Source organism: Aphanomyces invadans (genome assembly GCF_000520115.1).
Source record: "Aphanomyces invadans strain NJM9701 unplaced genomic scaffold supercont1.12, whole genome shotgun sequence".
NCBI classification, from domain to species: Eukaryota; Oomycota; class Saprolegniomycetes; order Saprolegniales; family Verrucalvaceae; genus Aphanomyces; species Aphanomyces invadans.
In genome coordinates this window covers 869,647-893,483 of record NW_008580157.1, presented here as the reverse complement: position 1 = coordinate 893,483, position 23,837 = coordinate 869,647, and the positions used below count along the sequence as shown (strand labels likewise).

The window sequence follows — 23,837 nt, the reverse complement described above, 5'->3', positions numbered from 1 at the left end:
AAATGTGGCCCATGTTCGACCGTGATGGACGGGTGGGCTGCAGGACGGCAGTTTGGACGGCCAAGACTTCCTGGCGCGACTGTTTCCCACGACATTCCTTGCTATGTCAAGCGAAAGAAGCTTCCCTCAACCCCGACACCTTCCTGTCCATCCATTTCGGTCATCAACTCCCCGTGGCCGACTGCCGCCATCACATTACGATACTCACATCACGACAACGCGGGCACGTTCGGCGTCGCCGACACGCGCGATGCACTCTAAACTACGCGGCACTTCAACGGTTGACAGCCATCCATTTTTTCTACGACATGAACGAAAACACGCAGGGCCACCACTCGACAAAACCCCACACACTTCGAGCGTACTCCCCCCGCAGTCCAGGAAAAACCACCCCCCGAGACGACGCGGTGTTGCAGCAGCTGCGTGAAATCATTCACCACCAGCAAGTACGGCGTTCGCATGCGCAAACGACATGTTCATTCGCCATCAGATAGACTTGCTTGCCTTGAGTGATATCAGCGACGGTGCTGGGCTCGTTTCCCTCGACGCCGCCACGCAGGTCAGTCTTGTTACCCAGTGCTTCGTTCAACCACGTGACCAGGTGTTGTGGCGAGAGCTCGAGTCGCTGGACCTGCTGACGTTCGTCCAACTGCAGAAGGCCCTGCGACGATTCGCTACGTATGCTTCTGCACATTGATAAGTCTCATGCAGTTGCCGGTCGCAGCGGAAAGGACGGCCGATTGAATCTGAAGAGCGTATGGGACGGCCTGTTTGACTGGTCGCGTCTGCGCAATGTGACATCGCATTCCATGGGTACATCACGGCATGTATCGGCCCATTCGTCCTCATGTGGCGCAGAGGACATGGCGGAATCGTTCGCTCGCTTCACCACGTCTCGTCGGGGGTACCTGCGATGGCACCCTGACTTTCAGCGGGCACTCGACGAAGTACGTTGTGTTCCCCACACAAGATTGCTGGACGGCGCTGTCTAGATGTTTGCCGTGGACTGGATGCCATGGGAGCACCAAGTGCTGTGTCATCGGTTCGGCCTGACCATGCACCATGAGATGTGGATCGATGTCCGAGCGTTCGTCAAGCATCTCGCAAGCTTGCCGCAGGACTTGTGGCCGCTCATCCAAGCCCACTGCGACTACCAAGAGATGGACCCAAACCACAAGGGGTACGTGGACCGTGCCGACCTGAAGCGTTTTCTCGCCCGCGTGCTACATCACAGCCCCACTCCATACGAGGTGAGCTGCCACATTTTCGCTTGACATCCTGTGACTGCGCGGTAGGTGAGCCAAGTGTGGCAGGTATTCCTCCAAGGCGACCCTACCGCAACGGTACTTTAGCAAGCGAGACTACAGAACTCATCGAGGCTTAGGTCATTAAGAAGCAGCACGTGACGGCGGCACTCAAGCGCGGCCTAGTCGGACCCAAGGGGCGACTTGGCTCCACTTAGACCCTTTGTTGGCTAGCAACTCAGAATGAACTTGTCAAACCTAGTCGCAACGACGGTTGGATACCGATGATGGAGCTGGCGCAACAGTCAATCGATTCAAACGTCGTCAAATTACACTCCAATGCGAAGTTCGTCTCGGAGCGACTTGTTGGGGAACCCGCAAAGTGCTGGCTTAAGCGGAATTTGCAATCCATGCCTTGACTGCGTGAATGTGGTCTTGAACTGCCGACTCGCTCGTGCCCCCAGGCACATTCTTGCGCTCGACGCTGGCTTCGAAGTCCCAAATCGCCATCACGTCCGGTTCAAACTTGGGATGCAGCGACTGCAGTTCTGCCAACGTCAAGTCGCTCAGTGCCTTGCCAGCATCTTCGGCGAGTCGCACTGCAGCGCCGGCCACGTGGTGCGTTTCACGGAATGGAACACCACGGCGCACCAAGTACTCGGCCAGATCGGTCGCGAGCATTTCCGTGACTAAGAACCCGCGCATCTTGGCTTCGTTGGGGGTGAGGGTCGCCAGCACCCCCGCGGCGATTTGGATGCAGTCAACCATCGTGTCAATCACGTAAAACAGCGCGCTCTTGTCTTCTTGCAGATCCTTGTTGTACGATCGTGGCATCCCTAGACACCGTGGGTCCATCGAGTCTTTCAATCTGTGGAACCGTTACCTTTGAGGGTGATCATGACTCCATTGAGACGGCCAATGACAGCGCCAGACTTGCCACGGAGGAGCTCCAGAGCATCCGGGTTCTTCTTTTGCGGCATCAAGCTGAATCGCTCACGTCAGGTCGACCTGATGGGATGGATGGTCTACCTGCTCCCAGTGCTGTACGCATCTGCCATTGTGACAAATTTCTAGAAATCATTCGCCGTGATATGGACCACTCTGAGAGAGATGCCTACCAACGTGTTGTAGATGATCAAATCTTCCGACAGTTGCGAAAAGTGAAGCATTGTCATGGAAGCCCAAAACAAGAATTCGACGATAAAATCGCGGTCTCCGACGGCATCCTGTTCAAGCCCACAACGTCAGCACCGGGGGAATTAAAGAAACATCCTGCGTACCAGGCTGTTGGGTGAAATGCGAGCAAAGTTCAATTCCTTGGCAAGCAGAGCCCGGTCGATGCCGAAAGAATTGCCTGCCAACGCCCCGCTACCCAAAGGCAACACGTCGACGCGCTTGAACAGATCCTCAAGGCGCTCAGCATCTCGCTGCAATGCAGCGACGTGGGACATCACCCAGTGGGCGAATCGGATCGGTTGCGCTGGTTGAAGATGGGTGAACCCTGGCATGAGCAACGCAATGTTGCTTTCGGCAAGTTGTGTGGCAACACCAATGAGTTCCTTGAGTTGATGCGAGAGCCCTGTGATAGCATCCTTCAAGTAAATACGCACGTCCGTTGCGACTTGGTCATTTCTGCTTCGACCCGTGTGAAGTTTCCCTCCCGCACTGCCAATTAACTCGGTGAGGCGGCGTTCGTTCGCCGTGTGGATATCTTCGTCGCCGGGAACAGTGGCAAACGTTCCGTTTTCCCACTCGTGGTACACTTGGTTCAATCCGCCTTGAATTGCAGCATTTTCTTCGGTCGAGATCACTTCCGCAGCATGTAACGCCGACGCATACGCCTTGCTTCCTCGGATGTCGGCTGCCCACATTCGCTTGTCTACGCTCAAGCTTTCGTTGAACTTATTCATGACAGGGTCGATCTCGCCGCTAAACCGTCCGCCCCAGAGTTTCTTGCCGCCCGATGCGTGTTCCATAGGTTGAAGATTGCAAATTGGAAAATGACCACGAGTGCGACATCCTTCCGAAATATATATTCGGGGTACTTTTATCCGGACCCGGATAAAATTCCACGCGCCAATTGGTTCGTCTTGTCTATCGGGCTTTGAATATTTGCCAAATATTTGAAGACTTTTGGTCGAGTTTCATCATTGGGCTCTTAATATTTTGCGAATTTCCACCAAACGACGAATCAGCGCGAATTGCTGGCGTGCTTGAGCGCGGCCTTCACCTTGAGCAACCGATTGAGCTCCGAGAGGGACTGGAGCGAGTCTAAGGCGACGAGGTTGACAACAAATATGGAGTAGGCACATGCCTTGCTCTAGCGCAGAGTTGTTCCCTTGAGTCTCGAGTGTAGTCAATAGCGCTGCAACTGGATGCTCGACAACGGGTGGAGCACGATGGGGTGCCACCGGCTGTGGCGGTGGGGCGACTCTGCTTCGCTTCTTGCTCCCTTTGTCGTCGCTCCTGCACATCCACTGTCACTCATCCAAAAATCATGTCATCGAAGATAAGTTGGATGTACTTGTTGTGAAGCAGATGGCGCAGCTCGCTGATCTACAAGGCGCTGACGGTCGGAGACGGACACATGGGCCGCTTACGTACCGAAAGCATTCCAGTTTCACGCTTCTTCTCGGAGGCATTGGTGGCGGTGGGAGCTGCTTCTTGTGTCGTGGCAGGCCGTAGAGCTCCCTACTCATGGATCGCGTTGTCGTAAGGTCGAACGAGGTGCATCTGTACTTGGGATCGGATCGGCTTCATGCATCTTCTCATGACATCATCGATGCGGTCCTGACGAGGAGGCACGAGGTCGACGACGCAGTCGTCTTCGGGGCCTTTTCCCACGACCAAGTACTCGAGCACTTCGATGCGCTACAGCGTTGTCAGGAGTCGTGCATTCGGCATCCATGGCCACCTCGCGCAAAGACTGGTTTTCCAAGTTGAGGCAACGGTTTTCAGTCCGCAGAGCATTCATCGCTTGCGTGACGGTGTCGACTTCTGAGCGGAGGTGGCGCTCGTTCTGCAGCACTCAGAGATCGAGTGGAGAAGTGGTGGAGTCGATCGACCTACCTCATAAATGCTCTTGATGAATTGAACGTTGTCAATCACGTTCAACTTGAGCTGTTTGTCGCCAGCGGCGATGAGGGCTGCCGGCGGCGCCACTGAGCTGACGGACGGAGGCAACGGAGGGATGGCTGCTTCCGTTTGGTTGTTGGGTGGCGGTCGTGGAATGCAATGCCCTGGGGTTTCTGAGGCTTGTGTCGCTGTGGGAGGTTGTATCGACGTGAGGTCATTGTCGTGACTGGCCGGAGGAGCGCCGCGTTTGTCTGGAACTGTTTTGTCATTGGAACCTTCCTGCGCTGCACCAAGCTCGCCCATGTGGAGAATCACTTGCTGCGCCTACGAGCCATCCATCGAGTCGTGTGCATAGCTTCAGTTCAACCCTTACCTGGGCCAATTGCGCTTTGAGGCTAGCAATTTCTGCACGAAGCTTTTGAATGAGCTGGATCTTGGGGTCTTCGTTCTTGACGGGTTTGTTTGAGATGGCCTGGCGCACCAACCACGTAAGCATGGCTAGCCACCGTTGTCGCGGGTTATTCGGGGGGCGAGCTCACCTGAGCTTTCGCTGCATACACAAGGGTACTGACGTTCTCGTCCACGTACGCATCGCATGGCGAAAGGCATGCGATCATGAGCGTGATGCTGTTGCCTCCGAGACTATTCTCACCGATGTTGTCAAGTTCAGTCGAGGGCGTTCAAGCGTCATGCATGGCCGACCTGTGTTTGAGCAATGCCGTCAGCTTGGAGTCTCGGTATGGCACGTGGGCCAGTTTGGCGTCGCCCGTCGGCTTCGTGGACTCGTCGCTAAGGGTTTGAATGACCTGGCGCAGAACGAACAGCGACTTGTTGATGCCGATCGACTCTTGCAGCGTGACCCCTGCAAGTCGGTCAAGTTGGAAGCATGGCCGAACGCTGGAGTACCTGTCGCCCCCGTCTTGACGACGCGTTCCGACCCCGCCAAGTCAACTACGCACGTCATGAGCGCATGACGCCGCTGGCAGCATGATGTACCGAGGGACAGCTTGGCTTTGATGACGTCGTCAGGGTTGGCTGGGTCCATACTCTCCACGTACAGCGTGTAGATGCAGTGCGACCTGGACGAAGCCGCGTTCAAGTTGTGCGTCGCCATGATCTTTTGCTTGACACCGTCGTGGAATCGCGCGAACATCTACATGCGATCACGCGCGCGCGCCCGTTCTCGTGGACTCACCTCGTTCGCCGAGCTGCACGCTGCCATGACCAAGTTCTCGACGTAAAACTCTTCGTTGGACGCCCACCGCAGCCGCAGCGGTTTGGCTCGTTGCAACGTCGAGGGATTCAGGAGGTCCAAAATCTATGGACACTCTCGATGGAACGCGTCGACGTGCGGCGGCAGCACCTGCTCGTTGTAAATTTGGACAAACGAACACTGGACACTGTACTCGCGCTTCTACAAAGCGTCATGTCGGTGCAGCAACGCCACGTTCGAGAACGTTGACTACCGTATTCAGCGACGCTGCCGCGATCGCATCAAACAGACCCGAGATCACGCGCGGCACGATCTATGTCGGCTCGGTGACTAGCCGCCGAAGAGGACGAGCGCACCCCGAGTCGACTGGTCGTTACGTCGACGTTGGGTTTGGCTTGGACGCGGTCCGTGGTCGACCGGAGCGGGTTTTTCTGCAGAGCATCCATCCCTTGTGATGGCCATGCCATCGCAAGACCAAACACGTCACCTCGTACTCGTACCCTTCCATCGTGAACGTCTTGCCGGACCCGGTTTGACCATAAGCAAAGATGGTCGCGTGAAAACTACAAGCCATCGCGTGGACCGCTTCAGCCAGTGGAGGCTTCGTACCCGTCCAACACGCTCTTGAGCATGGCCGCGATGCCGGTGCCGTCGAACAGCGCGTCCTGCGACGTGGACGAAGTGTACACTTGGTCAAATGCAAACGATTTCGTGGCGTCGGACGCGATCCGAACTGTTTTGGTCGTTGGGTCGGCCACCAACGTCCCTGTCGTATGGGCTTTCTCGGATGGCAGCGGAGGCCGCACCCGGACAACGACGCGGATCTACAAGATCGTGAGAGTCGTCCAGTGCGTCCGCCACCCAAGAAAGCAATGGGGGGCATCAACTACTTCACTCGTGCCTTGCTCATGGCCGCGGCGGTCGGACGTTACACGAAGCAGTTATCTCCGGCACACGTCACCATGTAATAATGCATCCCATGCAGACACCGACATGCCGCGCTGGCAGCTCATGGAGCACGCACAATGATAGCCTTTTATTGCCAGGGTTTATGAGGCATAGATAGACTTGACGGCGTCTTGGAGAACTGACACGATCTCAGCGACGTCGCAATACGGGGGGAAGCTCAACCGGGTGAGTTCAACGCCACCGACAAGCTGCTTCGCTTTGTCTTCTGCTTTGATCGCGCCTTGGGTCGATGTGGACGGGACCGTGCAGTACACCTTGCCATTGTCTTGCCCAAACGATACGCACGGCTTGAACGACTTGTGCTTTGTCAACAGGTCCACGAATCGCTGGGCAATCGCGTAGTTGGTCTCGGCGTCCGCGTTGGGAAGCGGAGGCAAGTTGAACGAGTAGGTCGACGTCGTGAAGCCTTGGGCGGCATGTTCGGGCGACACAAACGCCAGTTCCATCGCATATCCGTTGGCGTACTTCGCGACGGCAGCTTGCAGAGCCTTCCCCGTCGTCACGGCCACTTCGTACGCCTTTTGGCAACGGTCTTCGACGCCAGTGTGGTTTTCCGTGAGGCGCCACAGCTGATCGGTCTTGGCAGTCGTGTCCAAAAGCTGGCCAGCCCATCGTACCGTTTCGAGGAGCTGGCGGGATTTTGCAGACGACGAGTTGGCGATGATCGTGCCGGCCGTCGTGTGGCCCCGGGATACACTCTTGCTCATGCTGATGAAGACCATGGTCGTGAGGTCGGGGGCGACGGCAGACATCTTTTGCATGACCTTGGATGCAGGGGCGAAGGTCGTGTCCACGAGCAAGAGCACTTCTTTACCCGTGGCATTGCGGTACGACGTCAGGTGCTGGGCGAGAGTCGCCATGTCGGGCACTTTCATGTCGGGGTTGGTGGGAATTTCGACAAAGAGAACGGTGGTCGGGGCCGTCGCGGTCGTTTGGAGACCGTCTAGAGCGCGTTTGATCGAGTCGGAGATTTCATTCTTTCCTGTGATGTCGAATGTCCACTTGTGGAACTTGCCCGCCGACTTGTTGACGTAAATATCAGTCAGTTGAGACGACCCGCCGTACGCAGTGCTCGCCATGAGAATGTCGGCACCACCGCCGTGCAGGAGGCTCAGCCACATCGAGCACACCGCGGGTAAACCGGCCGTGAACACGACAGGGTTCGAGTGGGGGTCCGCAGACGTCCCAGACATAGTCTGCAAGTGCGCGAAGAATTCGGAAAGGGCTTCAGGGGTGGAAGCATCGCCGTCGGCCGTGACTTTGACACCAGCAATGGTTTGGAGGTGCTTTTCGCACACGGGGGTGGTGAGCGGTGTGGACAGTCGCTTGCGAATGACCAAAATGTCATCTGGGTTTACTTTGGCGACGTTGTGGATGTAAAGAACGGATTCAGGAGTTACAATTGCGTCGACAGCGGATGACACCTTCTTCGGGGACACTTGGTACGCTACCACGACGGCGGAGGCATCCGCGATGGGGTGGCCCGACACAATCGTGACGTTAGCGCCAAGGAGAGAAAGGGCAGTCAATTGTTCCGAGTTGAATGGAGACGCGACTCCTTCATCCACGTACAAGAACACGGGCGCCTTTGCTGTGAGGAGGACAGCGATGATGGGCATCGTAGTGGAACCAAAGGTAAAGACCTGGCGGGTAGGAATCGACACTTCAAGGCCTAGGAAAAGTTCCAGCAGCACGGAAATGTTTGTTGAAACACGAAGGTAGTCTTCCGCGTTGCCCAGCGCCGTCAATTCGCCTTCCGTGACGATCGTGTCGCGTTTGGCGTGCTTTTCGAGGAGGAGCTTTTCGATGCCGGCCGAAAACACTTCACGACCCAAGAGGGCCGAGTTCTTAAAGGTCGTGCCTCGCCATTCATGCGGCAGATTTGCGAGGATCGAAGGAAGGAAGGTGTTTGCGATGGCGGAAGTGAGCACTGTCATCTCTGGCGCTGGTTGGAAACTGCCGGCCACCCAGCAGACGCGCGGAGTCTATTTTTAATTCAAATTTGATTGGTGGAAAGACAGCCAATGAGAGAACTCATAGTGATGAGGTGTCGGGAACGAGAGAAAATTCCCTTAATCGAGTATATTCGTCCCAATCTCTCAAATTACATGATTCGGAATATATATTTTGGAAAAGGGAACTCGGGGGCATTCGTGAGGGGATGATCCGCGGAAATGTCGCGTGAGACAAATGGGCAAACGTGATGGCACCGAAGTTGACGGGGTCGAGACGAGCCGAGCAGGCCAACAAGAGGCGCGGCTCGAGGTCCGTCAGGGTTGAAGTAGGTGCGACGGGTCTGATGCGGCCAGAGGAAGGGAAAGGGTCAGAACACTGCACCCATGGAATTTCGAGGTGGCCGTTGAAGCCGCGGAGGCAGTTGAAGTACAAAAGGTGGATAGGTCAATTCTCGAACGGCGGGCAGGTCGTCCACTGGACTGTGTCACTCGTTGTCGAGGCCAAAGCTCCCTGTTCAAGACTGTTCAAGATAGAGATACGACGCCGCGCGAGAGCGACGGATCCCCCTGGCCTTGCGTGGTGATGGGTGAATCTCGCCAGGCGGCGTGGTTGTCCAATATCCCACTATAGACAACGCCATAGCCATCGCGCCTGATCCAACCGCCCATTTAGAGTAATCTCGTCGGGACAGGGCCTTCTCGGGACGCATGCGCCATCGAACAGCTCGAGTAAACTCCCCACGACAATGTACGCGCTAGATGCGCCTGCGACCTGTAAAACCAGTGATTTGTCCTAGGCAAGTGAAGCGCGCTCCGTGGTCATGCATATCCGACTTTCAAACCAATGCCTTTGTTCATGCTTTGGAATCGCCGGTGGAAGGAAACATGTTCTGTGCGTCGGTGCTGACGCTCGTGACAGAGCGACAGTCGTGAACCTCAAATAAAGGAATACTACGTAGTACCTCGGTTTTCGAGGATGTTCACTTGGGCCAATGGTGGACCGGTCCCGATGAACCGTGCATTATCCGGTTGCGTTATCCGGACTACCAGAGAAGTAGAGCAAGATTTGGTCATGCAAAATGCAGAAACAGCGGGGCCATCGACGTCGGGCGACGGCCACCTTATGAGAGACGCCAAGTTGCTTGCGGCCAACTATGAGAAGTGCATTGCCTTGCGCATTCTGCTGCAGGACATCAGCGCCACTATGAGCATGCGCATTCAAGCCATTGAGTCTTCCCTTGGCGTCAGTGAAGTGGCACTTGAAGCCCAAGATGCTGCTGTTCTCAACATGGTTCAAGCCCATGAGCAGGTAAGATAGTAACCTCGAAGGAACCAGTACAAGTTGAATACGTAGGTGGAAGAAGAACTCAATGCCATCTTTGCAGTGCTCCAACATCACCGGGTCGATCCAGCTCTGGTGAGCGATCTCAACAGCATATCAAAGCTGACGCGCAGTGTGAAGATATCAGGGGAGGCAAAGAAGACTCTCTTCGACTTTATTGATGCCGACACAGTCATGGACCTCCAGCGCCAAGCAAAGACTCACATTCACAGGTGTGCATGCTCAATTCCCATCCAACACCTCCATCAACCCCACGCTGACTGGGCCCATGGAAGACTTGTCGACTCCCGGCGACGAAACGCCGACTCGGTCAACGCACTGCGATCAACCGTGCTATTCTATCAAGGTCTCGACTTCAACAAGATGGTGCCTCGATCTGCTCCTGAACACTCGGTGTGGGAGGCGCTCGGAGACGTTTGCCAGAGCGTCCAGGAAGAAGTATACGAGCTCAAGCTTCGCCATGTACCTGGCTGTCGTGAACGCTGCTTTACTCACTGTCCCGTAGACCTCGCTGCAAGAAATGTGTCGTTCCAACATCTCGTATGAATATGCAGTCACCACCGCGATATCTAATGTATGATCAGGGACGCCCAACGGAATATGGACGAGTCTTCAGCGATGGTCCAGTCTAGCACTGCCGCAGTCCACCAACTGACTGAGCTTTATGACGTGGCGGTCTGTCCGTTTGGAACTCTTTCAACTCATCTCATGACCAAGTAGCTCATGTACTTTGTCGACATGGAGCAGTGCGACCGCCGCGTCCTCCACACATTTTCCACCATGCACGACGTGAGTCAGATGTACGACGTCGCCCTCGTCGAGTGCCACGCCCTCCTCGACGAGCTGTCCAACTTGCTTCGGTTTTACCAGCGGTTTGTCGGCGCGTACGTGGCCCTGCCATTGGAAATGCAGCGCCGCAGAGAGTACGATGCGACCACCCGCCGCATGGTGAGTTCCAAACGATGCCAGTCGGCAAGCAGCCAACAAAGTATCGATATGTGTGCAGGTGGCAGAGCTGCAAGAGCGACTGACCGCACTTGAAGCCACCGAGCGCCAACACCGATCAGCTTTTGCAGACGAACATGCCCAGTTCCTTCCCGCGTCGCTTTGTCCTTCGATCAAGGTGCGAAGACTTCCACGACCGAGCTGCGCTGACTTGATGGCGTTAGGATGCTCCGTACAGACCCACCCTTGTCATGGACCCACCGCCATCGTCGCATGAGTGCAACCAAGGCTAACCAATACAGTCTTGTGCTCTACCTCGCACCCTTTCTGCCCACAGAGTCATGCGGCTGACGCTGTTCTGCATCTGAAGGATGCTCGAGTCCGACTTTGTACGTGCTGGTTGTGAAGGGTGTGCAATGCTGTCGCCCGAGTTGTCGCTGTGACGACGCTAGCCGTTGCATAGTGCGAGACGATGCAAAAAGAGTTTTGAGAAAACCGGAGGGAGGTCGAGGACATTAGCGCGAAGATCTCGGTCGACGGAGGGGTCCTCACATGGTGACGTCGATGGCAACTTCGCGCACCGGTAAAGACAATCCCTGCGTACGCATTACTTCTGCACCTACACCCGTGCCAAATGACTATATTCGACGACGGCAGCCATCGAGGCTGACATAATACTGTAGACCCTGAAACTTGAAAGCAAAGCAATCACGTGGTGCGATGGAGTAAAGATCGCCACGTTATGGTCCCTTGGCGCTGTCGGTCGCGCCATTCTCTTTGCCACTGCGCCACACCTTGGCCTTGAGTTCGTCGTAGGTGAGGGGGTACTCTTCTTCCGCGTTCTCCTTCTTGTGCATCTCCGTCAACGTCAAAGTTGGAGGTCGCACGCCCATGTATCGATATGGCTGTTCGGTCTTGCCGAGTATGGACGGGTCTGACGTACTCGGGATTGAATTCGTGCCGTTCATGAGCGACGGCGAGGCCGCGACTTCCGGCATCGCATGTTTCCGCGCTGCTTTTGCGTGCATGGTGTAAATGATCTCGGCCATCTTGTGCTCGACTTCTCCGAGGATGCCTCGCAAGCTCTTTTCATCTGCACGGCACGGCAGGGATTGTATGAGATTCCATTGCCCTGACCACGACCTCGAATCCGATCTCACCTTGGTTCTCTTTGCAGCCGATGCGCACGTGGAGCGCCATGAGCGCTGGCTTGAGAATCGACATCGTGTGTTGGATTTCGTTGGTCTTTTCCACCAAGTGGGCTTCTTGCTCTTGCGACCTCTACGACCCCCGTCCTGTGAACACATTTGAAAGGACAAAACCCATTCCAACCTCTTTTCGGGACTTGAGTGTTTTCGTGCGGTGTAGTTTTTGGACGTCGACGGCATCGTTGCGCAGTTTCATCCTGGGTGGCGCTGCTACGTCAGCGAAGGGCACACGCACCAATGTGGACGTACTTGCCAATTTCTTCGCGGAGCTTGGAGCATTGCGTCCGATGCGTCTCGATGTCGTCAGCAAGCTGGTTCACATACTGGATCTTGGCAAAATGCTCGACTTCTTGCGTGTTGAACGCCTCGATCAACTCCATGACGGTCTTGGTCCCTGCGTCATTTGTACAGTTTTACGCAACGCCTAGAGACGATGATAGCTTTGTACCAGACACTTGGTGAATGCGCTCAATGAATTCGCGGTTCTCGTTGTACTTGCGAACAGAAATGTCGGACGTGACCTTTTCCTGAATGATTTTCCACCTGCTCCTGGTGATCTTGGACTTGTTGAGCTTCTCTTCGATCAGTGTCGAGTCAGCGCCGGGCGACAGATACTTTTTCGGTGAAATCATGTTGGCATCGTCCATCGAGTTGGTCATGCTCTCTGCCGCTTGGTTCTTGAGCTCCTGCAAACGAACTTGAGTTCCTTCAAAGCGAAATCGCATGACGTACTTGGAGGATCTCTGCCGCCTTGGCATCGCACACAATTTCACAAGCCGCTGCATCTTTCTTGAGCGCTTCGATGGCGGCGATTTGGTCTTGCACGGCCAGGCGCAGGTTCTCCACGATTTTCATCTGTGTGGCACGTTTGGTCAATGGCACCTTGATCGATTCCAAAAGTTGAGCGCACCTCCGTATCAATCCTTGCCTTGGCATCTAGGGTGTTCATTTCGAGCGTCGAGTACAGGACATCCGCGGTCGCGCGCTCGGCCCGCTTGATGTCAAGCGTTTTGCGCAGTTGCTTGTTGCCGGCGAGCTTTTCGTTGAACTTGATCATTTTCCGGTCGATTTCTGTCTCCATTTTCCTGGCAGGAACGGCATCATGTCCTTGGTAAATGAAACGTGCGAACGTACTTGATCTTGGTCACGAGAGACGCTTCGTTCATCTCGAGCACGATGCCATTCCCGAGCGACAACTTTTGCTCGGCCAGAGTCCGCTCGCAGTCTTGGATTGCCAAGTCGTACTGCGCGATCTTGCGGCGCTCGACCTCGATCATTTTGGTGAATTTGTTGCCTACGAAGGACGGTAGCGTTGGTGGAGCAGAGGCCGCGTATGCCTACCTTCCATTTGAATATGGGACAACTCTTGGGCAGATGCTTCATTGTAGAACGGGTCGGTTCGCATGTTACGCGCATCAAAGTCAAGCTATCATGATAGTTTGCGCATCCCATCCCTGTTGCCGTTCGTCAAGAACTACCTCTGCGGCGAGCTGCTTATTCTTCTCCTGCAAGTCTTGAACCTGCTTGCCGTACTCGGACAGCGTCTTGGACACCTCTTCACTGTGTCTTCTTCCGTCATCTCGCACCAGCACCAACAACTCATGATCCAGCGACGTCGGCTTCACCATGCTCTTACCGCGCAAACCCCAAGGAATGACGAAACGGCGCGTGCAACTGCCATGTTATCCGGATTCGACAAGGTAATTCCACAGTTTTCAAATGCCATCAACTACAACGAGGCCCGACAGGAGCTTCCAGGCAGCGCCAAGCACGCAGGTACTGCGCATTCACGAACGCATTCGCCTCCAGTTCGAAAGCCTTCGTCGCACACAGGCGCGCACGTGGCTGGGCACGACTCTGGCTGGTTGGTGCAACACGGATTGTCGTGGATTGTAAACACCTTGAACGCGTGCGGCGGCGTGGGACACTCTGCAAGTTGGTTCGACGACAGCGTCAACACAGTGAGACCTGGCAGTGCGATCAATCCCGACGGTATTGACGACAGACTGTTGTTTGCCAGGCGCAGCTGGTACAAGCGACTCCAGAATCCCCACGCAGTCTACACGAAGCTTGGAGAGGACGGGACCGCCACAACTGTTGCAGCGAACGCGCTTACCGGAAGAGGTGGAAGCTCCGCGATGGCATTGCTCGTCACATCAATGATCCCAATCCACTCGAGATGCATGAGCACCGGCGGGAACGTTGTCATGTTGGCCGCCCGAAGGTACAGCATCGTGAGATTCTCCCACGCCGGCAGGATCCAGTCGGGAAAGGTCGCATTGTACAGGTTGTTTCGGTTGAGAGAAATACCAAGGCAGAGCGGGGGCAAACGTTGCAAGGACGTCGGGATTTCCGAGATGCTGTTGGATGAGAACGAGAGGAATCTACAAGCGGACTCGTGGAGTGAATCGCCCAAAGCTCCACGAGACATTCGCCGTACAGCATCCTCGAGTACTGGCTAAAGTCGATCGTGTCGATGGCAGTGGTGTCCAAGCTGCAGTTTTGCAGCTGCAAAATGTACAGCTCTGTGAACCGCGCGATGTGGGGCGGCGGGCGGTACGGCGCGCGCATCGGACAATTTCGAATCGTCAGAAAGTTGAGGAAACTCGCGACTTGGGAGTCGAAGAACGAGTGCATTTCGTCGAAGAAGGCCGACCAATTCGCTAGCACAGGGAAGCATGAGCAAACGCAAAGGAGGACGGCGTCGCACCGCCTGCGGAGTCTTCGAACCCTTTCAAGTTGCAATTGAGATCCAAGACTTGGCAGTGGCACACTTGCCGCGACAGAGGGACAACATGCCACGGTCGGATGTATCTCGCGCATGTCGAGTATGCAGGCATGTCTGCATGCACACAATCCGCCGAGTACGATCGCACACTAATCTACACGACGAGTTGATGCCATGGCACCGTGGTCAGCAGTACCATCGAAACGCCGACGCCAGCACCAACGCTGCACATTGTATAGAGACAGAACACGCCGTAGCGCCATCGAATACGCGCCGCGGCTAGTGGCCGGAACAGTGGAGACGACTGCGGCAGCTCGACAGGGATGTCGGTGGCGCCGGACGCGGCGTCCAGCTAGATCAGGCAGATGAAGCCCAAGTGCGCATATTGAGAATGCAAACCACGATCGTTTGAGCCGATGCCACCCAAGCATCTCGGTTTCCAAGGTCTTGCGTCGAGACTTTGGCCCGGCGCACAACCGGCATGGGCACTTGCAAGAGGGGGATGTTTTCGCGCACGACGCCCACCATTGCACTCGTATAGCGACGAAGCGAGTCGACCCAACCTTTGGGCGACGTCAACATGGGGGTGCCCTGGCCACCTCGTCACGACCACATTCCAATCTCCACCACCACGTACAGAGGCATGGCGCGTGAAGAACGAGTCAATGTTGGCCGTGTGCACGTTTTGCAGAGTCACGTAGAGCAACAGCATCGGCGTCACGGCCGCGATCAAGTCGGCCAACGTCATGATCTACCGAAAAGGTCGTTGGACTGCTTCCGACCCGACTCAGTGCCGTACCAACATTGCCTTGATGACCGAGATCGCGTAGACATCCCATGCTTGGTCGTGGATGATGCTTGGGTCGGACACGAGGTTGTAGATGACTGGAACAGCCAGCGACAGCGGCAGGACGACACCAAGAACCAAGTCGAAGAGAATGATCGTCACGACGAGGCGCTCGCGGAAGACGCGAACTAGGCCAAAGTTGTAGCGGATGCACGCGAAGTTCCACCTACGCATTGGCGTCTCTCAGGTGTGCTCGCGCAAGCACGTGATGGACGAACACGATCCAGGGGGCAACGACGACGCAGTGGAGGCCAAAGACAATGCCATGCGCCATCGTGAGCGGACCGACCAAGAGGGTGCTAACTTTGTAGCCCCGCACGAATTGCATGGGGAGCACGATGCATTCACGGACAAGCAAGCGGACCTCGTAGTGCATACCCCGGCGACTGAACGCCCCCCGAGGCCCAAAATACCTGTCGAATCGCTTCATCAACACACTCATCAACACCACGACATGCCATCGCATGCGAAGATGGAGCGTACTGTCGGTAGAATGTTTCGACCTTGATCTGCACTTGAATCCACTCGGCCTGGCGAGTTCCAAGACGCTTAGTCGATTCGCACTACCTGCCAGCAAACTTACTTTCGCGGACAAGATCGCGACGATGGCAGATCCGCGGACGCCCTGATCTTCATAAGCACGCTTGGTTTGCTGCAACTGATCGTGGACAACGTTCAAATCGGTGCATGCGTTGAAGTGGCTCGTTTGTAGGCGCACGAGGTTGCGTATTCGATCATCGCTCGAGATGCCGCGCGTCGAGGTGACCTGGCGGCGGCTGTGCGCCGTGATCAAGAGCGGCGCGATGTCCTGGAGGTGTTTCGACGTGCGATTCACAACAATGCGCATTGTCCGCATCCGCCACCACCCGCGAAGATGGAGGGTCCCGCACATGGCAAACACGGTCGCTGTGACGATCGGGTCGATGAACCCGAAAAACCGTTGCATGTATGGGAAGATGGACAGCCCGAGGTGCATGAAGCACATGAGGAAGCAGTAGAGACAGCATAGCACTGCGATGAGATCGAGGACATCGGCACGAAGAGCTTGTGGTGGAGCCTTCGTCGACGGAGCGATGCTCGATAGCTGGTGTTGTGGCCACATCGACGGTGCTTGACGCCAGGCTAGAAAAGTGTATTTATATACTACACTGCAACAGGCCAACCCATTGAAACGATAGTACTCATGCTCAGCGATAAGTGGATGCACGTCTCGACCAATGTAGATCCAGGCCACGGTGACCTTGGCGGTCATGCGTTCAGAGCTCAATAAGCGGTTGGGCACGCCCGCAACCTCTATCACGTGAGCGACCGGATCCTCTGCTTTCACCGTCCCGAGGAGCGGCTGGCCTCGACCGACTTCAGCGAAACCGATGGAACGGAATATATGATGGAAGGGTGAAACAAATGCACATATGTCAAATGTCAACCAGCAGGAGGTGCTCTGCCCAGGTATGTGTACGGGGTGTACGGGCGCTGTAGCGTTGAAGCGCCCAGATTCAAGATGACCTGACGATATGCATCGTCGCAAAGCCTGCCATGACGACGCCGCAAGGAAGCAACATCGCCGAATAGTTGTGATGGCCGAGACGGCACCTCCGCCTCTGCTAGTACATCATCTCATACGTATAACGTCATCGAGAGGATTTTCGCGGGTGGAGAGGTGGTGTGCTTCATCTACAGCGAATTCCAACAAGTATGGTGTATGCATCTGACGTACGAGAAACCTAGTGGCTTTGCAAGGTCAAGTAGCTACAACAAGTTTGAGTCCCAGAGGAAGAGTTCTGTGGACATCATACATTGATATGTCTGAGCCATTCTTGCGAGAATTCGAGCGAGGAGCGATCCATGGACCGCACAGGTAGCCTTATTGGCAATGATTGCGTAGGAACCGCAGTCACTCTAGTTTGTTGGATGGGAAACAAGGTAAGGCGTAGCGCAGGCCAACAACGCTGTCTGAGCATTGATCACATGAACTGGTCATACATGCCCTGCTGGGTCATACTTGAACACATACCCTCGAATATCACGAAAGCTGGCAACGCTCGCTATACTAACGACAGTACTTGAAGGCACTCGCCACGGCGCGCCCATCGCCATCCTACGGTGGCAACAAGGAGATGAAACCGCCTTGAAGAATTATCCAATCACAAACCCGACTGAAATGACCAATCATATTCCCCAATGAATTGCATGAGCCAATCACATGACACTACACTAGGACGAAATTAAATGCTTCGTACCCAGGATTTCCGTGTAATAAAATTCCGGTGAAATTGCCGCTTTTGTCGTCTCGTTCGTCGGCCGACGGAATTGGGATCGATGGACGGTCCGAACGACTCGCCGCAGCCACAGGACTCACAGCAGCATGGCTCAGCGCTACATGCAGCTCCAATTGAGGCGCACCAACATGATACTCCAGAGGTTGCCCTTTCTCGTCGTTCGCCCCCTCCAACTGTGCAACCAACCAACGTGCCGATTGCGACAACGTCCCAGTTTCTGAGCCACACGAACACCCCACCGCTATCGAATCCGTCCATACAAGCGCCATCACATCCCACAGTATCGGCTGCATCGCTCTACCAACCGCCGCAAGTCCAACAGCCCAATGGAGGCCAGGTTGCCCGAGCACCGATATCCACTGGAAATGCGCCATCGTCTCAAATGCTCACAGTGCATGTGCCGACGAATTCTCAAGGGCAACAAAGTAGTGCATACACCGTCGCTCCAAATTCGATCAAGGTCGAGAAGCAGCAGCCTGCCAAATCCCGACCGCAGAAGAAAGCGCCAAGTACATCTGCCATAACATTCAATGGGTCGTTCGAAGATGAATGCAAGTCCATGCTGCTCAAGCTTCTCTTTGCGTTCCACGAAGCAAACTCGGCAGAGCAAGTGCTCGTGGCATTGAGCTCGCTGTTCACGTGGATCAAATCCCAAACGTACAACCCGTTGACGCCCGCGGCGGCTGACACAACGCGGACTTCAACTCTGATTTCACTGCCTCTTCTCCGTCACGCCAAGAACGAGTTCGTTCAATGCGCTCAAATCAAGCAACGCCGCCAGCCGTTGGTGTGGTCGCCCAGTGTCGCCCAGGCATATGCGTCGATCCTGCAGCACATGCTTCAATCCATCTCACATCACACAACGCTTCTTCAGCAAGCCCAGGCCCAACCGCAGCCCCTCGCAACGGGAGCAACTGCCACGTACCACCGACCCCCATCTCCCGCCCTATCCCAAAGCAAACACGCGCCACTGCCATCCCCGAACAAGCCGCCGCTGGAAGGGCTCCCCCAACAACTCCAACAGCGCATGCACATGAACTTGTCGCAGGCCCACGCGCAGTTCTCTCGCCAACAGATGCAGCAACAAAAGCCTCCTGTCGTGAAGCCGCGGAAACGGGAGCCCAAGCTCCAGACCCCGAAACCATCGGTGCACCATGCTCTTCCGACGCCGTCGCCACGACTGTCGCCACTGCCGACTTCGGCCAACGAGTACTATGTCGACATGACTCTCCGCACGGCGCAGTCTGGCGGCGACGACGACCAGCTGTACGTGCCTCAACGCAACATCACCAAAGTCATGCGCGCGGTGCTGCCGCAAGAGACGAAAGTCAAGATTGCCGACGACGCCAAAGGTTTGTTTCCATTCTGTTTTGATTGTTCTCACGGAAGATGTAGAGTTGATCCAGGAGTGCGTGACCGAGTTTATGCTGTACTTGACGAGCGAGACAAGGGACCAGGCTGCCCTGCACAAGCGCAACAAGATCGCTCTGACTGGGCAGGATGCGATCAAGGCCATGTACAATCTCGGGTACGGCACTTGTGTTCCAACAGTCTGAATCGAATGGACGGTCTAGATTCACCACGTATGGGGATGTCCTTGCGATTTACAACGAAAAGATCCTCGCTGTGCAAAAGGAAGCGAGTCGCACCAAGACCGAACGCCGACTAGCGAAACAAAAACGGGCGCTGCCTGGACTACCGCTCGATGCACCATCGATCCCTGCCACCCCAACAAGCACAGATGCTCCAGTGCCAACTCTCTCACCAGAAGTTCCAGACCCCGCACCACCCGTGCAGTGCCCCGTTGCGCAGCCCATACCCCCCCCTTGCCCACCCGAAGAGCGTCCTTTGCAGTCCACACCGTCCCCTTCTCCACTCGAGGAGCGCACTTCGGATATTGCGATGGAATAAAATGCGAATCGTGCACCCAAAAGCGCTTCTTGCACGGTCAAGCGTATGTCCATTGCCGAGCGTGTCGCACGTAGCGAATGCCACCACTTTTGCAGAGCGCTGTGGCACCAGCACACAGCAACACCACGAATCGAGCCCACCACTACGATACACCAAATTAGTCGTTGCCGAGACGAGTTGTCCTCTTGAGTAAGCGGATTTTCGCAATATCCATGGCATGCTTCGATGGTGTTATGGGGACAGCGATCTTGTCACATAGTCTCATGCATGGGCCGCCCTGCACGTCCTCAAATCCATTGGTGTGCAGTTTGCGCACTGAAACGATCGACAAGGAGCAATTGTCGCTATCGTCGCCGTGCATTTCAGTTGGCAAGGCTCTCGCGTCTCGTTCATGGCCATGTATATTCCCCTTAAATTCACTTCGTACACAAAGAATGGTTTCATAGGGATACCTTCGCAGCGTCTCCCCCCGCTGTGTCTTGTCCTTCATGGGGAAGGACCAGAGCAACACAGATTTCCCAGACTGGATCGTGCCTGCGTGGGAGTGCTGCACCCGGCAGTACCTTCGTCGATCCAATCTGCAAATGTTTCCGCCCGTGTTTTTGCGCTTCGAAAGGATTCGTGCCCACAATACGACAGACAATGCGATCACATTCCTCCCTTCAACGAGATTTTCCTGCCGCGGAGATGCCATTTTGCTTTGACAAACAGTGAAAGCAGGTGGCTGGCCTCACCGGACCAAGCGCCAGCTATCAAACAGCAAACTGCAGACTATCCCTGCCGCGTTGATGCAGCCGCCCAACCTTTAAATATTGGCATTGGCGTCGAATGCCTGGCTGAATGCCCTGTTCCCACGCCGTCCTTAGTCAGGTGCTCGAATCAAGACAATCCGTGCAGTGACAGGAGCTATGCCCACCACTCTGCGTCCCTTCCTGCCACGATGCGTACCGCACAGCGTTTGCTCGCGCCCACGAGTGCGCGACGCCCGCGCGTGTTGAGGTGTCCCCTAGTACATGCCAGAGAAGCACCCATTGTTGTGTTGACAACTCACATGTGTGAAATATCAAAGCTAGGTTGCAGTTATCCGGCTTTCTCCGGATATACCTCGTCAAGCACTGTTGAAAATATGCACCAATCACAAGCTTGCACGCTGTGGTTTCTGGCCAATCCGATGTCGTCATGTGGCGGAGCATTGCCACACCGTACCGACGCCACCGCAGACGGAGGCTCGATCGACATGGGATCCTTCCAGGCGTGTGAGACATGCACCGAAGCACCGCCAGCGACCACATCCAACGACGAACAGCTCAACAGGCTTGTGGAGATCACGGACTTGGAAGAAGTTAAAGTTCCGGCCATGGCTGATGAATCAGGAACCAACGCGCAAGGTCCGGTGGTACTTCCAGAAACTCCCAGTGAAGACGACGCTTCCTCACCACAGCCTGTCCTTCCGGACCCTCCTCTTGAGTTCTCAACACCTTCAGACGTTGTTGACGCGAACCAAAGCGACATGTTGGATGAAACCACTGCGATTCCGACCACGTCGCTCGTCGCTGCAGTTGTTTCGGCTGTAGCCAAAGAAGTGGCAGGCCAAACGAAGAATGCCATCGAAGCAGCAACGTCATCACAAGCGCAAGCGTCGCTATTAACAGGCGTATCGGATTCGTCGTCGCAGCTCAAGAAGCCGTTCTCGCTGACATGGGTAGGCCTACCACTTGTACACTGCATCATGTTGGCCGTTGAAGGTCATGTACGACGTCGACGATCCATTTGGCCAGCTCTTGGCGCTTGTCACACTCTCTCCAGTGTACGCCGTTCTTGGTTCCACCGTGCGTCGCTGATGCAGTCGAACAGGTTCATCATGGTCATGTATGCGACGCTGCTCGTCTTCCAGCGGGATCTTCACATCGCGTTCCTTCTCCTCGGTCAGGTGCGACTTATTCTTTCTCAAACCTCGATTCATGTGTGCAGATGTGCAACGAAGTGCTAAACCAAATCCTGAAGCGAACGATTGATCAAAAACGCCCCGACGGTAGCGGACTCCACAACGGAATGCCTTCTGATGCAGTTCCAGGAGCGGATATGGAGGACGCTGGCATGCCATCAGCGCACAGCCAGTTCATGGCGTTCTTCGCCACGTACGTAGTCTTGTACACGTCCAATCGCATGAGCAAGCGCCGAGAATGGGAGCAAAAGCTTGCCATCGTGGGCGTGATCGTACTGGCGCTGCTCGTGTTCGTGTCGCGGTAAGACAACGCGCACGGCTCCATGTCGCTCAAGTGGAGGTCCGTAGCATTCGACTAGGGTACCACAGCATCGCGCAAGTGCTTGTCGGAGCCACCGTCGGTGCTGGCACGGGCATCTTGTGGTACATCTTCATGGAAAACGTACGTCACGACCACCATGAGTGGCCAGTCTCATGCACGGAATAGATTGCCATGCCCATGTTTCCCGCGATTGCGTCATGGGACATCTCTCAGCGCCTCTTCATTCGAGACTGCACCCACATCCCCGATCTCGTTGTTTTTCACCACAGGATGACGCAGCGGGCGGGCGAGGCGCCACCGCCCGTGAACGCCAAATACCACGGCATGTAACTCGCTTAAACAAATACGACTACTTGCTGCCCCGTGCGAACGTCGGTCAGCCGCACGGGTTCAAGTGTGGTGGTGGCCGTTCGCTTGGGTGTTGCTGCTCCCACGGTGGACCGTGCGAGACCAATCTACGTATCCATGTTAAGGCCACAATTGCTGTCGGTGGTGGGTGGACCTGGCAGTGACAAAACACAACGTGAGTGGGAAACGCGCGGCTGAAGCGCTGGCAGACTTGGAGGTAGTCCTGCCAACGAGATGGCGCAGACGGGTCGTGGCCTGCTCGAGACAAGACAAACCAAACGCGCGACGATGCATGGTTTGAACTGGGTTTTGTTTGTTGGAGGATCTCACGAACGACTTGCAGTTCTAAATCGCGGAGGTGTGTCGACGTGGCAGTAGATGGACCGTCATCTAGGGGAACGTGGAAGGCGTGGCAGAGGGCAATTGCGTCGACGTCGCTATGGGCAAGGCACACGAGCCATTCGGTTTCCTCCCATTCCGTCATGTGTTGGTCGAATGCGTCGTTGGATGGAGTCGGGTGCAGCCTGACATAGCCGCGTGCGAGGCATGCTGCAAGCACCCGTCTCGATCGATGAAGATCGGGAAATGGCAAGGGAACGTTGTCAAGCACTTTTGCAAACCATTCTTGAACCGGTTCGGAGATACATGGGCGGCGATGGAAGAGCGCTTGGGCAGCATTCAAGGTGCGACAGACAGGGGCTGGACACCCATGGCGAAACAACACGAGCCGGAACGCGATCGAGTAGCACGCCGTCACAAGGACATCCACAAACGAAACGTTGTCCGAGTGACGATGGTTTGGCGGTCGAATCTCCATGAACGACGGCAACGAATCCACAAGCCGAGAGCACATCGTTGCCATCGAGACACCGCCTTTGGCCGAGAGGTACATGTCAAAATGGTTGCGCTGGTGGTCGTGGGACACGACGGCCACAAAGGAATCGCCCGACACTGTGCGCCACAGTTGTGTTATAAGGTGTCGAATGGCAGCGAGCAGGAGGGGAAGGCCGAACGGATATGCTGAGGGCGGCGGAAATGCATCCAAACGAGTGGCATCAGCGACTACATGAAGGGACAACGCATCTCCAGTAGACAGCAACAACGCTGCAAAGGTCGTGAGGGACAGCGGGGCTGTGGTCAAAACTGTCACAGCGTCGACGTCGGGGACCATGGCCATGACCTGGTCGACACTGCGTCGAAAACATCGTCAGGAGTCTACCATACACACACCCAAGTCAACGTACGTGGTGGCAACGGATGCAGCCGAAAGTAGCACGTGGTGAAACTCAATTTGGCGTTGGGAATAAAACACAACGTCGTTTGCGTCCGACGTGACGAGGACGAGGACTGCGCCCGGTCCAGCCACCCACTCGAGCTCGGAAACAATGGCTGTCTTGTCGCGAATGGCGGCAATGTCGACGACGATGACGACATGGCGACACGTTGAAGCGGCCCACGTGCATGCAGGCATGTCCAGCAGCAGCGGCTTTTTCCACTTGGGACCGT

General features: G+C 55.5%; 10 protein-coding genes across 12 annotated transcripts in view; 4 read left to right on the top strand and 6 right to left on the bottom strand.

Annotated features, from left to right (window-relative positions):
* The window catches only part of H310_06828 (hypothetical protein), a 5,006-nt gene extending 3,713 nt beyond the window's left edge, over window positions 1-1,293 (top strand). Inside the window, exon 20 of the mRNA XM_008872020.1 lies at window positions 993-1,293. Within this exon, the coding sequence (XP_008870242.1) occupies window positions 993-1,274 (282 nt within the window). The 3' untranslated portion in view covers window positions 1,275-1,293. The remainder of the gene's footprint in view (window positions 1-992) is intronic.
* A 244-nt stretch (window positions 1,294-1,537) lies between these two features.
* On the bottom strand, window positions 1,538-3,233 carry H310_06827 (argininosuccinate lyase). Its single transcript, XM_008872019.1, has 5 exons — window positions 2,525-3,233; window positions 2,363-2,470; window positions 2,274-2,314; window positions 2,128-2,228; window positions 1,538-2,080 (listed from the first exon to the last, which is right to left on the bottom strand). Exons 1-5 carry the CDS (start codon window positions 3,218-3,220, stop codon window positions 1,635-1,637), a joined length of 1,392 nt encoding a protein of 463 aa, XP_008870241.1. The 5' UTR covers window positions 3,221-3,233; the 3' UTR covers window positions 1,538-1,634.
* Window positions 3,234-3,379: 146 nt separating this feature from the next.
* H310_06826 lies at window positions 3,380-6,476 on the bottom strand. 2 transcript variants are annotated; one of them, XM_008872017.1, is made up of 19 exons: window positions 6,434-6,476; window positions 6,142-6,356; window positions 6,020-6,095; window positions 5,889-5,963; window positions 5,786-5,845; window positions 5,683-5,733; window positions 5,515-5,637; window positions 5,316-5,472; window positions 5,226-5,270; window positions 5,022-5,181; window positions 4,859-4,961; window positions 4,693-4,791; window positions 4,314-4,643; window positions 4,159-4,263; window positions 3,984-4,115; window positions 3,849-3,935; window positions 3,769-3,800; window positions 3,559-3,710; window positions 3,380-3,515 (listed from the first exon to the last, which is right to left on the bottom strand). In XM_008872017.1, exons 1-19 carry the CDS (start codon window positions 6,440-6,442, stop codon window positions 3,436-3,438), a joined length of 2,091 nt encoding a protein of 696 aa, XP_008870239.1. In that variant the 5' UTR covers window positions 6,443-6,476; the 3' UTR covers window positions 3,380-3,435. The 2 variants fall into 2 exon arrangements, with proteins under 2 accessions (XP_008870239.1, XP_008870240.1); XM_008872018.1 differs by lacking the exons at window positions 5,683-5,733; window positions 5,786-5,845; window positions 5,889-5,963; ... (1 more) ...; window positions 6,142-6,356; window positions 6,434-6,476 and having other exon boundaries at window positions 5,515-5,665.
* Window positions 6,477-6,544: 68 nt separating this feature from the next.
* On the bottom strand, window positions 6,545-8,454 carry H310_06825 (hypothetical protein). The gene has a single exon (XM_008872016.1). It carries the CDS (start codon window positions 8,436-8,438, stop codon window positions 6,582-6,584), a length of 1,857 nt encoding a protein of 618 aa, XP_008870238.1. The 5' UTR covers window positions 8,439-8,454; the 3' UTR covers window positions 6,545-6,581.
* A 1,046-nt stretch (window positions 8,455-9,500) lies between these two features.
* On the top strand, window positions 9,501-11,058 carry H310_06824. 2 transcript variants are annotated; one of them, XM_008872015.1, is made up of 9 exons: window positions 9,501-9,765; window positions 9,811-9,873; window positions 9,919-10,010; window positions 10,074-10,260; window positions 10,304-10,338; window positions 10,383-10,473; window positions 10,519-10,746; window positions 10,805-10,921; window positions 10,968-11,058. In XM_008872015.1, exons 1-9 carry the CDS (start codon window positions 9,529-9,531, stop codon window positions 11,034-11,036), a joined length of 1,119 nt encoding a protein of 372 aa, XP_008870237.1. In that variant the 5' UTR covers window positions 9,501-9,528; the 3' UTR covers window positions 11,037-11,058. The 2 variants fall into 2 exon arrangements, with proteins under 2 accessions (XP_008870237.1, XP_008870236.1); XM_008872014.1 differs by having other exon boundaries at window positions 9,919-10,260.
* A 182-nt stretch (window positions 11,059-11,240) lies between these two features.
* H310_06823 (hypothetical protein) lies at window positions 11,241-12,393 on the bottom strand. The gene is made up of 4 exons (XM_008872013.1): window positions 12,201-12,393; window positions 12,076-12,148; window positions 11,904-12,024; window positions 11,241-11,836 (listed from the first exon to the last, which is right to left on the bottom strand). Exons 1-4 carry the CDS (start codon window positions 12,329-12,331, stop codon window positions 11,484-11,486), a joined length of 678 nt encoding a protein of 225 aa, XP_008870235.1. The 5' UTR covers window positions 12,332-12,393; the 3' UTR covers window positions 11,241-11,483.
* A 1,213-nt stretch (window positions 12,394-13,606) lies between these two features.
* H310_06822 (hypothetical protein) lies at window positions 13,607-16,657 on the bottom strand. Its single transcript, XM_008872012.1, has 11 exons — window positions 16,110-16,657; window positions 16,010-16,056; window positions 15,745-15,939; window positions 15,479-15,692; window positions 15,317-15,430; window positions 15,079-15,270; window positions 14,876-15,031; window positions 14,662-14,833; window positions 14,392-14,614; window positions 14,068-14,335; window positions 13,607-14,010 (listed from the first exon to the last, which is right to left on the bottom strand). Exons 1-11 carry the CDS (start codon window positions 16,626-16,628, stop codon window positions 13,681-13,683), a joined length of 2,430 nt encoding a protein of 809 aa, XP_008870234.1. The 5' UTR covers window positions 16,629-16,657; the 3' UTR covers window positions 13,607-13,680.
* Window positions 16,658-17,801: 1,144 nt separating this feature from the next.
* On the top strand, window positions 17,802-19,937 carry H310_06821 (hypothetical protein). The gene is made up of 3 exons (XM_008872011.1): window positions 17,802-19,157; window positions 19,201-19,333; window positions 19,380-19,937. Exons 1-3 carry the CDS (start codon window positions 17,846-17,848, stop codon window positions 19,714-19,716), a joined length of 1,782 nt encoding a protein of 593 aa, XP_008870233.1. The 5' UTR covers window positions 17,802-17,845; the 3' UTR covers window positions 19,717-19,937.
* Window positions 19,938-20,907: 970 nt separating this feature from the next.
* On the top strand, window positions 20,908-22,429 carry H310_06820 (hypothetical protein). The gene is made up of 7 exons (XM_008872010.1): window positions 20,908-21,418; window positions 21,462-21,523; window positions 21,571-21,646; window positions 21,721-21,748; window positions 21,791-21,962; window positions 22,010-22,103; window positions 22,149-22,429. Exons 1-7 carry the CDS (start codon window positions 20,954-20,956, stop codon window positions 22,311-22,313), a joined length of 1,062 nt encoding a protein of 353 aa, XP_008870232.1. The 5' UTR covers window positions 20,908-20,953; the 3' UTR covers window positions 22,314-22,429.
* Window positions 22,248-23,802, bottom strand: H310_06819 (hypothetical protein; the record flags this gene model as incomplete). Its single annotated transcript, XM_008872009.1, has 3 exons — window positions 22,248-22,438; window positions 22,486-23,521; window positions 23,576-23,802. The coding sequence occupies 3 exons, from the start codon at window positions 23,800-23,802 to the stop codon at window positions 22,319-22,321; spliced, it is 1,383 nt and encodes a 460-aa protein (XP_008870231.1). The 3' UTR covers window positions 22,248-22,318.
* Window positions 23,803-23,837: the final 35 nt, after the last annotated feature.

What these genes read in the sequence shown, in the direction of transcription:
- H310_06822 (XM_008872012.1), bottom strand. Translation starts at nt 16,628, where the DNA reads ATGTGGCCACAACACCAGCTATCGAGCATCGCTCCGTCGACGAAGGCT. An exon ending in CGGTCATCAAGGCAATGTTG is followed by an intron (nt 15,431 to 15,478) that starts GTACGGCACTGA and finishes CCTTTTCGGTAG; the next exon opens with ATCATGACGTTGGCCGACTT. An exon ending in CATCGGCTCAAACGATCGTG is followed by an intron (nt 15,032 to 15,078) that starts GTTTGCATTCTC and finishes TGCCTGATCTAG; the next exon opens with CTGGACGCCGCGTCCGGCGC.
- H310_06820 (XM_008872010.1), top strand. Translation starts at nt 20,954, where the DNA reads ATGGGATCCTTCCAGGCGTGTGAGACATGCACCGAAGCACCGCCAGCG. An exon ending in TGATCAAAAACGCCCCGACG is followed by an intron (nt 21,749 to 21,790) that starts GTAGCGGACTCC and finishes ATGCAGTTCCAG; the next exon opens with GAGCGGATATGGAGGACGCT. An exon ending in CTGCTCGTGTTCGTGTCGCG is followed by an intron (nt 21,963 to 22,009) that starts GTAAGACAACGC and finishes GGAGGTCCGTAG; the next exon opens with CATTCGACTAGGGTACCACA.
- H310_06825 (XM_008872016.1), bottom strand. Translation starts at nt 8,438, where the DNA reads ATGACAGTGCTCACTTCCGCCATCGCAAACACCTTCCTTCCTTCGATC.
- H310_06824 (XM_008872014.1), top strand. Translation starts at nt 9,529, where the DNA reads ATGCAAAATGCAGAAACAGCGGGGCCATCGACGTCGGGCGACGGCCAC. An exon ending in ATGTGTCGTTCCAACATCTC is followed by an intron (nt 10,339 to 10,382) that starts GTATGAATATGC and finishes ATGTATGATCAG; the next exon opens with GGACGCCCAACGGAATATGG. An exon ending in ATGCGACCACCCGCCGCATG is followed by an intron (nt 10,747 to 10,804) that starts GTGAGTTCCAAA and finishes ATATGTGTGCAG; the next exon opens with GTGGCAGAGCTGCAAGAGCG.
- H310_06826 (XM_008872017.1), bottom strand. An exon ending in TGGAAGGGTACGAGTACGAG is followed by an intron (nt 5,964 to 6,019) that starts GTGACGTGTTTG and finishes GATGCTCTGCAG; the next exon opens with AAAAACCCGCTCCGGTCGAC. An exon ending in CGTCAAGACGGGGGCGACAG is followed by an intron (nt 5,182 to 5,225) that starts GTACTCCAGCGT and finishes ACCGACTTGCAG; the next exon opens with GGGTCACGCTGCAAGAGTCG.
- H310_06823 (XM_008872013.1), bottom strand. Translation starts at nt 12,331, where the DNA reads ATGGAGTTGATCGAGGCGTTCAACACGCAAGAAGTCGAGCATTTTGCC. An exon ending in CTCCGCGAAGAAATTGGCAA is followed by an intron (nt 12,149 to 12,200) that starts GTACGTCCACAT and finishes AGCGCCACCCAG; the next exon opens with GATGAAACTGCGCAACGATG. An exon ending in CACTCAAGTCCCGAAAAGAG is followed by an intron (nt 12,025 to 12,075) that starts GTTGGAATGGGT and finishes CGGGGGTCGTAG; the next exon opens with AGGTCGCAAGAGCAAGAAGC.
- H310_06827 (XM_008872019.1), bottom strand. Translation starts at nt 3,220, where the DNA reads ATGGAACACGCATCGGGCGGCAAGAAACTCTGGGGCGGACGGTTTAGC. An exon ending in TGATCATCTACAACACGTTG is followed by an intron (nt 2,315 to 2,362) that starts GTAGGCATCTCT and finishes AATGATTTCTAG; the next exon opens with AAATTTGTCACAATGGCAGA. An exon ending in GCGTACAGCACTGGGAGCAG is followed by an intron (nt 2,229 to 2,273) that starts GTAGACCATCCA and finishes TGAGCGATTCAG; the next exon opens with CTTGATGCCGCAAAAGAAGA.
- H310_06821 (XM_008872011.1), top strand. Translation starts at nt 17,846, where the DNA reads ATGGACGGTCCGAACGACTCGCCGCAGCCACAGGACTCACAGCAGCAT. An exon ending in GATTGCCGACGACGCCAAAG is followed by an intron (nt 19,158 to 19,200) that starts GTTTGTTTCCAT and finishes CGGAAGATGTAG; the next exon opens with AGTTGATCCAGGAGTGCGTG. An exon ending in AAGGCCATGTACAATCTCGG is followed by an intron (nt 19,334 to 19,379) that starts GTACGGCACTTG and finishes TGGACGGTCTAG; the next exon opens with ATTCACCACGTATGGGGATG.